We start from the raw sequence: 14,143 nt of genomic DNA, 5'->3' as shown, positions 1-14,143 counted from the left end.
GTACAAGCACCTTGAGACCGAGAGCCCAATCAACTCAACCAACCCCCTGGGTTTTAGAGCGTATTCTAATTGCTATTGGGAGTTGTATAATAAGATTGGGCAGAAGTTTTGTGTGACTGATGTGACTTCCCTCCACACTCCCACATCCTCCTTTTATTTATCCTTGGTGTAACTTTCAAACCATACCTTAACATGTGAAAAGATTTGTGTTTTGTTTTGGTATGAGATTTTCTTTTCTGGGTTAACATAATCATAATGTGCTAATTTGTTTAAATCTGAGAAGCAATGAAGAAAATAGCTCCCAAAGATCATAATTGCCATATTCTTCTTTTGGTATTATTAACTTTAGTGTATAATTTATTCATGAAGCTTTATAATGTCCACGCCTCTGCCTCAAGGGAGTCAGTCAGCTGTTATTGACGTACAGGAAAACATTGGAATAAGTTGCAATCTTAACAAGTATAAAATCTAACACTAATTTTTCTTCCTAAGAACTTGAAGAGCTGATTGAGCAGTGCAATAAGCAATAGCCTGAACAGTGACCATTGGATTAACACCTAAAGCTGTTGGAAACACACTTGTATCTGCCACAAACAATCCCTCTACCTCCCATGTTTCTCCCATCTGGTTCACCGCTGATTTCTTTGGATCAACCCCCATCCTACAACTCCCCATCTGATGTGCTGAACATAATGGTGCCGAAAGGCCTCTCAATGGCCTTGAACTCTCCTCTTTCACAAATCTCTCAAACTCATGTGAGCTTACTTTCTTTACATTTAAGGTCTTTCCTTTGCAGTGATGAGTCCCAATTTCTTCAGCTCCTGCTGCTGCCAATATCCTCAGTATCTTTTCTAAGCCTTTCTTTAGACTCTCTTCATCAGCAACTTCCATTGGGTAACTGATTGAGCTTGGTGAAACCACTGTTCCTGATCCTTTATCCCTTGCCAATGCAAATATATGGGCAGTCCTAGAAAACCTGCTCATTCTGTTTTTTATATCTGTCCCAGAAATCCACGGCATTAAAATTGAGAATGTACCAGGGTGCAATGAAGGCGTCTGTATTACGGCACCATATCCAGACCCATCCAAATTTGCAACAACTGTAGACATTGCTGTCATTATCCCTCCTTCATAGCTCTTCTTGTCTTCCTCTGGCCAAACATTGGGTAAATGTGTATCTGGAAAGTAGCCCCATGCCATTGTCACTGGATGGAGATGCAAGTTCTTACCAATGTTACCATTCTTCAAGCCACTTTTTTTCAACAATGCAGGTGTACTGATGGCGCCACACGCAACTATAGTCACCTTAGACTCTATCACAGCAATGTCTTTTGCTCCGTTGTACTCAAATTCGAAAGCAACCCCAGTTGCTGTCTTCCTGTCTCTTCCTTTTATTGTCTTGGTTAAGACTTTAATGGCCTCGCAACCGGGAAGAATTGCACCATTGCCTGAATTTACCAAGTCCACAAGCCATGTTTCGGATGTGCCTTTCTTTCTTCCATCCTTGCAGCCAAGACAACACCAACCACAATAATGATCCGGGGGTGAATTTCTTGGTATGTTTTTCACAGGATAACCCAATTCTCGACAACCTTGTCTCAAGACCGCATTATTGAATCCTTCATCTTGGAATTTGGACTGAACTCCCATTTTTTCACAGACAACATCCAAAGCTTCTTTGTATAGTTCACTGCCGAATAGTTCAAGTTCATAGCGATCACACCATTCATTAATTACATGCTGGGGTGTCTTAAGTGAAGCTGACCAGTTGATTGTAGAGCCTCCCCCGACTGTGGAGCCTGCAAGTACTAATACACCCATATCATCAGTTGCCAACAAACCACTGGATAGGTACATTTGATCCATAGCTGGGCCTTCAAGAAGAGACAGATTTTTCCTGGCACAATAGTTTCCTTTCTCCAATACAAGCACTTTGTAACCGGCCTTTGCTAGAACACCAGCAACAACACCACCACCTGAGCCAGAACCAATCACTACTGCATCACATTGGATAATTAAAGAAGGATAAGATAGGCTGGGAGGATTGGTTTTCTGAGAAAGAACTGAGACAGGAAATCCAAGTCGACGTAGAATATTTGCAGCCATGTCCTGTGATTTTTTTAGATTGATGAGGCCTCTGTAAAGAGGTCCCCAAAACCATTCTTTACTACCATCTTCTTCTTCATCAGATTCTTTATATCCAATTTTTTTTAATGACTTGGACTGCTCAGTTTGGGTTTTGAATTCTGGGTCAGGTCCACTATAACCAATTGCTTTCCATGATAGGTTATCATCCTTCTCATCCACCTGGACATGTTAATTTGGGCATGACTAGGATTAAAGTGAAACATACGTTTTGTTTGGATACCACTTATTTGCTGTAAAGTGAAAATTTATTGCCGAAAATACTATAGCAAAATATTTTTTTAAAGGAAAAACACTATTTACAAACACTGTTCACGCATTTTGTGTTTTGGCTGGTACATGAACAGTGCCACGGGACCAGCCAAAAAAACGCAAACACAGCTTCAACGCAGACGAGTGCTAAACAAACGCACACATAATATACATAAAAAATGGTACTAAACTTTTTGTTTTCAGTTTTCTGTAAATGTAGAATTATAGAAATTGCATATTGGTCATTGTACGGTTTATCATCATCAGTGTATGTTTGGCTAGCTTATTTTTTGTCAACTTATTTTTGTTACTATTCATGAGTCTTACTGCACTTTTTAATACTATTCATGGGTCCTACTATATTATTTCAACCAACATTTACTTTATTTACAGTACTTTTAGCAAAAAAGTTTTCAGTTTCAGCAAAATAAGCGGATCCCAAACAGACCTTAAAAATACAAAAATAAAAATAAAAAACATCTTCCTAGTATAACTATAAACAATAAGTTCCTGGTGTTTTATCAAATTCCTCTCTCTCTAGGATGGTAAGCTAAATCATATTCCCAGGTGGAGGCGTTACCAAAGTCCCAAAAAGGATCTATAATAAAGAAGTTAAACAGAACTTAACATTGCTTTATAAATTTCCCCTATCTTATAGGTCTCAAATAAGTGAATAACTAATTAAACAAGAAATGATCATTACGATACAATGTTTGTTGTTCTTTAAAACTAAAATCATGTAATATATAAAATACATATGTTAAATTTTTCTGATAGTTGAGCCCTCAAAAAAATTGAGTTGGCACTCGAACAATTTTTTTCTCTAAATTTTCTTTTATATGGTAAAATTTGCTCTTGCATCTTGCTTCTTGAAATCTTTTTTCTCATAGATTTTAGCAAGCAATTTGGTAATTTACATTGAGTGGGAAATTGTTAAAAATTCACTATGAAGATAATAATGTTAATAATGGAATTTTTTATCATATGAAAGATCATGGTTAATCATTGCTTTGATGGGAAGTGCTTGGGTTTTTGTGTGTGTGGATATTTTTATGTCTATAGCAAATTAGACAAATTTTGTATGCTCATCACACACACACACACACACACATATAAAGCCAAAGCTAAAAGAAAATCCAAATAGAATCCTCAATTCGTGTTTAATTTTTTGTCATGTGTCTCTAATATTTTTTTCTTAATTTTGGTGCCAAATAAGTTATTTAACATAAAATACGAGGAACAATTTAAAAAAAAAAAAAAAATTTAATGCATGAATTTACACTATGGTGAGAACTGAGAGGTCCAACACGTTAAAAGTTAAAGAGAATATATATATATATATATATATATATATATATATATATATATATATAAAAGATATTTGTGATCATCTATTGAGTGAACCAGTGTTGTTTTTGAAATCAACTCTTCAACTTTGTTAATTATTTTCATTTTTTTTGGGTATATTATAGTTACTTCTCATGTTGTCCCTTTTAAACTATGAATTTGGTTCTTTAGGTGTACTAGAAAATTCAAGAATGCCAACAAGGTTAGTCCTCGCTCTTTTTGTTGTTGTTGTTGTTGTTCTTTTGATGGGTTTTATAAATTTTGAATGTTTATGTATGAAAATTTTGAGAATGTTGTCCAAGTTAATCCTCTCTCTCTCTCTCTCTCCTATATTTTAATCTCTACACTGTCATTTACCTTTCATAATGTTGTTAAAGAATTTGTTGCTTTTGTTCCATCTTTGGCTTAAAACCTTCTTCTCCAAGGCTTTAGTCAATTAACTTGATAAAGCCTTCAACTCCACGTAAACGTTTTATGAATATTCATTAATTAGATGTTATAAAGGCCCACAAACTTCATAAATCATATATTTAAGGTGTCAATTGAGGTAAATCTTTTTGCATTCCTGTTTGCCCTCTTCTTTTGGGATTTTAAGTTTTTTATTGTTATTTTTTAATTTAAAAATATTATCATTTGGTAATCTTTTTCAATTGGTGGTGTTGATGTGGTGCTTATGATGAGCAAGTAGTAAATACAAACAATAACAATTCAAGCCACAAATAAATCTTATGGGTAAGTTTTACAGCTACTATTGCATTTGGCAGCAGATAGTGCATTCTCTAGATTGTAGCTTATAGTAACATCTCAAATTACAAAAGGAAAAGAAGGAAAAAAAAAATCTACAAAATAAGAAAAATACACTAAGATTTCTTTGAATCTTATTTTTTAATAGCTTTTAGTGTGTTTGGATTAAGATTTTGTTAATTTATTAAAAAAGGAAAAAATATAATCATATATATTATATTAAGTTGAAGTACAATTTTAAAATTCAAATCGAATCAAAATTAATTCCTAATTGTAGTCTAAGTGTGCATTTGGATTGGGATGGAAAATAAATAATTTTACTATTCAGTTTGTTTTTGCTACTATTCATGGGCCCTACTGTACTATTTCAACTAATTTTAACCTTTATCTACAGTATTTTCAGCAATAAGTTTTCAATTTTAGCAAAATAAGCGGGATCCAAACACACCATAATTTTGTGAAATGTTTCTAATTTAATTATGCTTATTTATGAATGTATTCCATGTATATGCATGAGTTACAAGCTAGTTAAATTTTATAAGGACGAAAATTATTCTAGTTAAAATAATTATTTTTAAAATATATTTATCTACAATATATAAAATTGAAGACAATTTACTTTGGTTGACCTCATATTATTATGTCACATACATTTTTGAAACCTCACAATTTTACAAATCATTATCCTTTTAATATATATATATATATATATATATATATATATAAACATAATCATAAAAAATGTCTATTAATAATTACCAATTCACATATTTAGACCAAATAAAGAGTATAAAAAAATTATATTTAAACTTTCTCATGCATTGCTCAGGCTACCCACTAGTATGTGTCTATATATATATATATATATATATATATATATATATATTCACATGGATAATTTTGTGTATATATATAAGGGTCATAATTTATTCTATTATTACAAATTGAGATTGGTATTTTGTTTTTCCCATATATACACATATATGGGTACGTGCATGTATTTACATATGTATTTGCTCTTGAATTGTCTTGACTAATGTATTAATGCCATAAGTCAGCCTCCTCAAAGTAGACCATAGAACTTTTTTTTTTTTTTTGAAGACCAAACCAACTTTCATTCAAGATCCGTAGAACTTGCGTATGGAAATTATATGCTTAAAATTTTTAATTGTTCAATATATATGTGGGGAGTAAAAGGACCCAAATGGGCATATGGGCCTTTGGACTGTAGCATGAAGGGCCGACCTGCTTCAGAATTGAACTCTACGAATTGGCCAATACGCCGAGGGTCCGAGGTTACAGCCGAGGACGAGCTTCTCCTCGGACAAGCCCTAGAGAATTCAAAGTTTCATTATGAAGGTCAAACCTCAACTCTAGAAAGACTAATGGTTAAAGGGGGAAACCCTGAACCTTCTCGATACCCTAGTGTTAAGGAAAATATCTAGAGCAAAGGCTGCCACCTCCGTATTAAAGACTCTGCACCTACCTCCCTGGCCACGTTAATGGGGAAGTGACCCCTGAACAGTAGGGCAGAAACTTCTAGTCAGGGTCCCAAAGGGCATCTAAAAAGGGGTATTTAAGGGGGGAGGAATGCAAAAGGAAAGGGAGGATCTTGATCTTTTTCTCTCTCGCTGACTCTCTCTCTCTAAAGAAAAAGAGAAGAAATAAAGGATTGTAACCTGTAAGAAAGAAAGAAAAATAATAAAGAAGTAGTCCTCGGCTCGAGTCCGATGAAATCCATTTGCAATTATCGTTCGTTATTTACCTGCATTCGTTTATAAAAGCCTGTTATCAAGCTTCCCGCACTTCTAACCTAGGTTTCAAGCTCACACTCTACAAATTTTATTATTTAAGGCTCATTGGGCCTGAGCCCATAATCTTCTTTGGGTCCAGGTGCAATTGTGCACTTACAATTATATATATATATATATATATATATATCAAAGCAATAGAATAATTGCTAGTCGTACAACTCGCATTTAATGATAGGTTGGTCTTAGGACATTTTCTTCTTTGCAAAAGTATTCTTAAGGTACAAAGACCATTAATCTTAAATTTCAAAAAAAAAAAAAAAAAGAGTCACAAAGACCATTAATATTTATTTATTTATGAATGTAATTTTTCAATATGATTGATTAGTGATGAATTCTTACTTTGATGATGGGTTGGGTGGTGGATTAAGAAAAATGCTAAATCTATCACATAATTAATTATAAAATGTTTACGAACGGATAAAATACTAAATGTGATTGGTGGATTTCAAAATAACCTAATAAATATATGTTTGAATGATTTTTATTATTATTATTATTTATTTTTGTTATTGGTGACACCTTAATTTGTAGGAGAAATTACAATTTACCATCCTAAATTATACCTCATGTTACATTTTGTACCATAAACTTTTTGAATGTACTTTTTACACCTTAAACTATGACCCTTGTTACACTTTGCACTCCAATGTTAAGTTTGCTATTAACTTAGATGGAAAAATATGGCACCACATGAAACGACCTAATTACTCATCTTCTCAATACTTTAAAAACAAAAGATAAATTATACTTTACCACCTTAAATTATACTTCATATTATACTTTACACCCTAAACTTTGAATTTCCATCCAAATTAACAACAAACTTAATGGTAGGATGTAAAGTGTAACAAGAGTCATAGTTTAGGGTATAAAATATGCATTCGAAAAGTTTAAGATATAAAGTATAACATGAGATATAGATTAAAATGGTAAAGTGTAATTTCTCCTAATTTATAACTCTTATATAATAAAATTTTGTAGTATCAATCATTAATAATACTCGAATAAAAATAATGAAATTCTTATATTTTGTTTTTCTATGTAATACATAAGTACCTGGTTAAGTACTGCATAAGGCTGCAAGCATAAAGTTTTGTATCACAAATCTCTAATATTAATAAATGGGAGGTGTTACGTCTACAATATTTTTATAATATTTTTACAACAAAACATAAATGGTTAGTTATTACTTGTTCAAATTTGAATTTAACACTAAGATTACTTTTTTGTCCTAATAATAACAACTTATCACTTATAATTTATTATAAAAATATTATAAAAATATAGCGTACATATTATTTTTCTTAATAAATAGTTATCCAACCTACCGGCAAACTTAATTAAGAAGAGAAGTGTACAAGTGTATGGCATGCATACATGGATTAAGACAGTTGAAGGACGTGCCTCCAACACTTGTTGAAAAAGCGGTTCACTTAAATTAATGCCCACTACTTTTTGGGTCGGACTTGGTTTGGACACATTTGGGTGGGGCTTTGGCTTCGACTTTGACAATTTTTTTGCTATTTTAATTTTAAAATTATTTTTGGGTCTTTTTTTGTTTGCTTTTTTTAGCAATTTTAGAGGCAATATAGACTTCTATAAAAGGATAAATAGATACATATATTCAGATTATTTTTGAAAAAAAATCTAAGAGTGACCTATCTTCTAAACTCAGGTCCTTCTACTATTTGTATCACAAATCTCTAATATTAATAAATAGATATACAAAGCACCAGCAAACTTAATTAAGAAGAGAAGTGTACAGGTGTTTGGCATGCATACATGGATTAAGACAGTTGAAGGACGTGCCACCAACACTTGTTGAAAAATTGGTTCACTTAAATTAATGCCCACTACTTTTTGCCCCGGACTTGGTTTGGAGTTTGGACACATTCTGGTGGGGCTTTGGCTTCTACTTTGACAATTGTTTTGCTATTTTAATTTTAAAATTTTTTTGGGTCTTTTTTTGTTTGTTTTTTTTAGCAATTCTAGAGGCAATAGAGACTTCTATAAAAGGATAAATAGATACATATATTCAGATTATTTTTTTAAAAAAAATCTAACAGTGACATATCTTCTAAACTCAGGTCCTACTACTATTATTATTATGAGAAATATTAATGAATGCTCTTAGAACATTTATTAATCATTGTTGTTCTAAGTGCTCTATTATTATTATTATTTAAATTTTTGATCCAAATTGATGGAAGACAAATTAAGTTGTTGGACAATCTGAGCTCGCCTCTGGGTGGTGGCAATAAGAGAGCTCATTGCATTCGGACCACAATTTTTATATTATAATTATTTATTTTAATTTTGATGTGACAGACTGAGTGATTATCTATCACTTTTATATAGATTTACAACTTTTTTTATCAATCACAATTTTTCACATTAGAGTTATAAAAAACTTGTGGCACAAAAAGTTGTGGTACGTTTTATATTTTCTCAAACTCATTACACCAAGAGGTCATTGACATGTTTTCAAAAATAAAATAATGACTTTTTCTACATAATCAATAAATAGTCAGTATGCCAAAAGTTTTGTAGCTAAATTGACACTTTTCCATGTATAAAGTACTTGGAGGTTTAGGGAAAAAAGGTTCGAGCTGCGAAATTAGCAGCATGTTGTAATTATTTCTATATATAAAATAAAAAAAATCAATATAGCCATATTTATAGTGAAATCGACTTTCTTGAATAGTCCACATTTCTACTTTGATTATTCTTTGTTCGTTGAAAAACACATATCAATCATTAATACACATCTCTACTTTGATTGTAACAAAGAATTCTTCTTTTCTATTTCTGTTGGAAAGCTCCTATCAATAATTTTGATTTGGAAAGAATTATCTTCAAGATTGATATTTTCTTTTAACCTATTATATATGAGAGCAAGGTATCTTATTAATCCATTTTGTGGGTTCTATGCTGTGTCTTAGTCTGATGATAAAAAGTAATCATCAGGAGTAGACATCTAAATTTCTTATTCAACCATCAGAGACTTTATCAATTGAGCTAACTTTTTTTTTTTTGTGATAAGTAACGAGAAAATTTTATTAAAAAATGAATACTAGCCAACCCGAGTACATTGGGAATGTACTATGGGGGCATAAATCAAAAACCAAGATTACAACGATCAAGTAAAACAGGAATGGAAGAACAAGAAAAATGACAAAAAACCACACTCCAATCTAGTAGAGTGTGTAAGAAAGAAGACTTAATCTCTAAAATAGAGCGTTCACAGCCCTCAAAGCATCTCGCATTCCTTTCGCGCCAAATACACCATAACACGCAATGAGGCACAATTCTCCACAACTCTATATTTCTATGTCTTCCAAACTTACCTTGCCACGACTCAAACAACTCAATAACCTTCTGAGGCATAACCCAATGAATTCCAAACAAGCAAAACACCAACGACCACAACTCACAAGCAATGGGGCAATGAAGAAGAAGATGATCCACCGACTCCCCACAATTCTTACACATGTAGCACCAATTAAGAACAATCACGCGGCGTTTACGAAGATTATCTGTTGTTAAAATCTTACCTAAAGAAGCAGCCCACGAAAAGAAAGCTACCCTTGGAGGAACCTTCGATTTCCAAATCAACTTCCAAGGGAATGATAAGCTGCTATGAGGGTAAAAAGAAAGATAGAATCCACGAACCTCAAAACCTCTACTCCTTGCTGGCTTCCAACACAACCGATTCGGACCCAATCCCCTTACCGTCGAAGAGTAAACCATATCCATGAAACAATCAAAAGATTCTTGTTCCCAATCTTGTGGAGGACGACGAAATTTAGCATCCCAATGCATCCTCCCACCAGACCAACACATAATCTCTGCTACTGAAGAATCCTTTGTTCGACAAATACAATAGAGTTCCGGAAAAGCCTCTTGGAGAGTACGATCTCCGCACCATACATGCTTCCAAAACTTCACTCGGGTACCATCCCCTACATCATACCGAATTAGTTTAGAAAAACTCATCCAACCACTCCTAATATGTCTCCACAAACTAACGCCATAAGCACTGGTCACCTTTTTTGTGCACCAACCACCCCAATCATTCCCATATTTCACTTCTATAACCCTCCTCCAAAGAGCATCGGTCTCCAACCCATACCTCCATAACCATTTCCCTAACAAGGCAACATTAAAACTCCTCAAACTTCTAATACCCAACCCTCCAACCTGCATCGGTTTACACACCTGAGCCCAACTGACCAAGTGTAATTTCGATTCCCCATTAATACCACTCCACAAAAAGTCTCGTTGTAGCTTCTCCATACGATTTGCCACCTTCCCAGGTAAAGGCATAAGGGAAAGGAAATATGTAGGTAAGGAGGAGAGGGTACTTTTAATAAGAGTTACCTTACCCCCCTTAGATAGATACAACCTCTTCCACCCTGCTAATCTCCTTTCCATCTTCTCCAGAATAGGGTTCCAAATTGACAACTCCTTAAACTTAGCTCCTAATGGTAGCCCCAAGTATCTCAATGGAAGAGAGGATTGCCTACAACCCAACATCCCCACCAAAACATCCATATTGTAAACCACCCCTATAGGGACCAACTCAGATTTCCCCAAATTAATCCTTAAACCTGAGACCTCCTCAAATCTAGCCAGGATTGCTCTCAAACACGCTATATGCGATGGATCAGCATCACAAAAAATAAGAGTGTCATCAGCAAACAAAAGATGAGACACCATCACCGAGTTACCAAGGTATTACCTACGAAGAAGCTCGAAAACCGTCATAGCAGCCACTTCCAACATACGACTCAAACCCTCCATAACAATATCAAATAGCAACGGAGACAAGGGGTCCCCTTGCCGAATCCCCCTAGTACTACCAAAAAAATCAGAAGGACTACCATTGAGCAGGATGGAGAATTTAACAGTAGATATGCAACACATTATCCATTTTCTCCATTTCTCTGAAAACCCACATCGCTGAAGCATATACATTAAGAAACCCCAACTCACATGGTCATATGCCTTCTCCACATCCAACTTACACAACACTCCTGGAACACCTGACTTCAATCTACTATCAATACATTCTGAAGCAATCAAAAAGGAGTCCAAAATCTGTCTACCTTTCACAAATGCATTCTGAGAATTTGAGATAAGCCCATGTGCCACCCTTTTGAGCCGATTGGCCAACACTTTAGAAATAATCTTATAGATCCCACCAACTAAGCTAATAGGCCGAAAATCCTTAATCTCCACAGCATCCACCTTTTTAGGAAGAAGAACAAGGAAAGAAGCGTTAAGGCTCTTCTCAAACACAGCCTGATTATAAAAATTTTGAAACACTGCCATAATTTCAGCTTTCAAAATACACCAACAAGACTGAAAGAACGCCATAGAAAAACCATCCGGGCCAGGAGCCTTATCACCCTTAAATTCACTAATCACCCCATACACCTCTTCCTCATCAAACGACCTATCTAGCCAAATTGCATCCTCTTCCGAGATACAAGAGAACTCCACATCATCTAATAAAGGTCTATGAGCCACAGTTTCAGCATATAGCTGCCTATAGAAATGAGAAATACCACCTGCTATAGCCTCCTGATCTGAGGACAATTCTCCATCCACCATAAGCCTATTAATGGAATTAACTCTTCTGTGAGAGTTAGCTATACGATGAAAGAATTTGGTATTCCTGTCTCTTTCTCTAATACAAAGGACTCTAGACTTCTGCTTCCAACAGATTTCCTCCATCAAAGTAACTTTTTCTAATTCCCCTCGAACTCTCTCCAACTCCAGCCTTTCCTCCACAACTAAATCTCGACTATATCTTAATGGCTTTTCCCAACCTACGTTTGCTTTACTAATGACCTTTTGGTATAGAAATAATTTCTTATATAAAACGGTGAGGTTTACTAAGGCTTTTCCCAACCTACGTTTGCTTTACTAATGACCTTTTAGTTAGCTCAATTTTATCAATTGAGCTAACTAAAATCCACTCATTATTATTAGATTAAGATACTATATCTTAATGGCTTTTCCCAACCTACGTTTGCTTTACTAATGACCTTTTGGTATAGAAATAATTTCTTATATAAAACGGTGAGGTTTACTATTCAATTTAATTGAATAGTATCATTTTTAGAGATTTATACAATAATGGGATTATATATATATACCTATATCCCTTTTGTTAAATTTGGACAGAAAAAAAAATCTACAATATTCCCTTCATTTGTTGCAATTTCCTTATCCACCGGCCAATTAATAAAGTATTTTTATAATATTATAGTGAGGCAACATAGTTTTCAAATTAATAATTTTGCAAGTGTAGAGATTAGCTGGTGGCCGTCAACGTTAGGTTGGAAATTGGTTTGAAGTCGAAATCCTCAGAAATAACTATATATATATATATATATATATATATATATATATATATATATATATATATAACATATATGTTTTTTATTTATTTTATTTTTATAATAACAGATAAATTTTTGGGTGACATCATGATTCTATTATTCTCTAGTCATTGACTAAGATAAGATAATAATAGATATAAACAAAGAAAGTAAACATTTGGAGAAAATGGATAGATACATGTACATATATGGTAAATAATTATATAATAAAAGTATGAAGTCATATATGCATGCTTGTATGCAAAATTAATGAATTATAAAATAACCATGATAAATCCAAATAATTATTCTAAAGGGAAACCAGCTCTAACCTGAGTGAAGAAAACATAGAGTGTGAGAATCTTCATGGCCTTGATGAACATTCTTAGAAGATAAAAATAACTAAGAGATAATGAAAGCACTATTTCTTCCCTTTTTTGCCAAGATACCTGAGAAAATCTTTGAAAGTATGGAAATTGACCAGAAAGGCTTGCTTTCCCACATAGTATTAAGGTCCCAATCCAAGTTGATAACACCCATAACGCCACTCTGATCAGCCACTTCTTTGGGTGGTTCAGTCTCTCACTTATCAACCCCCCCACCTACATGCATATTTAATATCAATATCTACCAAATGGGTCTAAACAAAAATCAGAAAAATTGTACATATTTTTGCATATATAAGAACTTTGCAAAATTTTTCTTTTATAAAAACTAAGACCTCCATAGCCTTCAAGCTCAGCGACAGTGCTTGTTCTCCTTTAAGAGAAAACCAAGGTTCAAAACCTCTTTTTCACTTGTTGTAACAATTTAATTACTAATAAAATAAAAAAGGCATAATATATGAAATTTAAGCATGCATGCATATATGTATCTAATTGTTAGAAAAATTATGAATATGGGTATGGATATGAGTTATCTTACTCGTTCTGGAGTGCCAGCCATTGAAGCAGAAGTGGTGTAGAATTTGACAACAGAGTCATTGCTTGTAACGTTGGAAACATCAATGGAAGGCAAGAAGGTGTCACAAAGCGCAGTGAGTGTGTCCATCTCCCAAGAAGACAAAGAGTTTACATACGCCTGCGAGTGGGATCTCTCTCCTTCTACAAGAAGGTCTTGTGTGCCAAAATTATCTATCTTAAACACCGTGTGTTCTTCTTTTTCATTAGCCTTTGGTGACTCCATTGTTTATGAGAGCTATAAGAATGAAAGAGCTACAAGGGGTTTATATAAAAAATTGATGAATCTAGGGTCAATTATTATTTTTCATTAAATTTGTAATTAGGTGACTAAGTTATAAATAGTAGATAATAATGTGATACATAGTAAGTAATTTCAGGGAAAATTCTTAAATAGTCTCGGAGTATAGTAAAATGGTGCTCCCTTCTCTCACATTCATGGTGGACCCCATCATGAATTTAATGAGCGGACCCCACCATGAATGTGAGAGGA

The 14,143-nt window shown here is 33.8% G+C and overlaps 1 protein-coding gene across 1 annotated transcript; it reads right to left on the bottom strand.

Annotated features, from left to right (window-relative positions):
* Nucleotides 1–328: 328 nt before the first annotated feature.
* Nucleotides 329–13,877, bottom strand: LOC142614087 (long-chain-alcohol oxidase FAO4A-like). Its single transcript, XM_075786632.1, has 3 exons — nt 13,616–13,877; nt 13,024–13,293; nt 329–2,307 (listed from the first exon to the last, which is right to left on the bottom strand). The coding sequence occupies exons 1-3, from the start codon at nt 13,874–13,876 to the stop codon at nt 475–477; spliced, it is 2,364 nt and encodes a 787-aa protein (XP_075642747.1). The 5' UTR covers nt 13,877; the 3' UTR covers nt 329–474.
* Between the last annotated feature and the right edge of the window lie 266 nt (nt 13,878–14,143).

This window comes from Castanea sativa, chromosome 10, assembly GCF_040712315.1.
Source record: "Castanea sativa cultivar Marrone di Chiusa Pesio chromosome 10, ASM4071231v1".
Lineage (NCBI taxonomy): Eukaryota > Viridiplantae > Streptophyta > Magnoliopsida > Fagales > Fagaceae > Castanea > Castanea sativa.
This window is presented reverse-complemented; position numbering and strand designations above follow the sequence as displayed.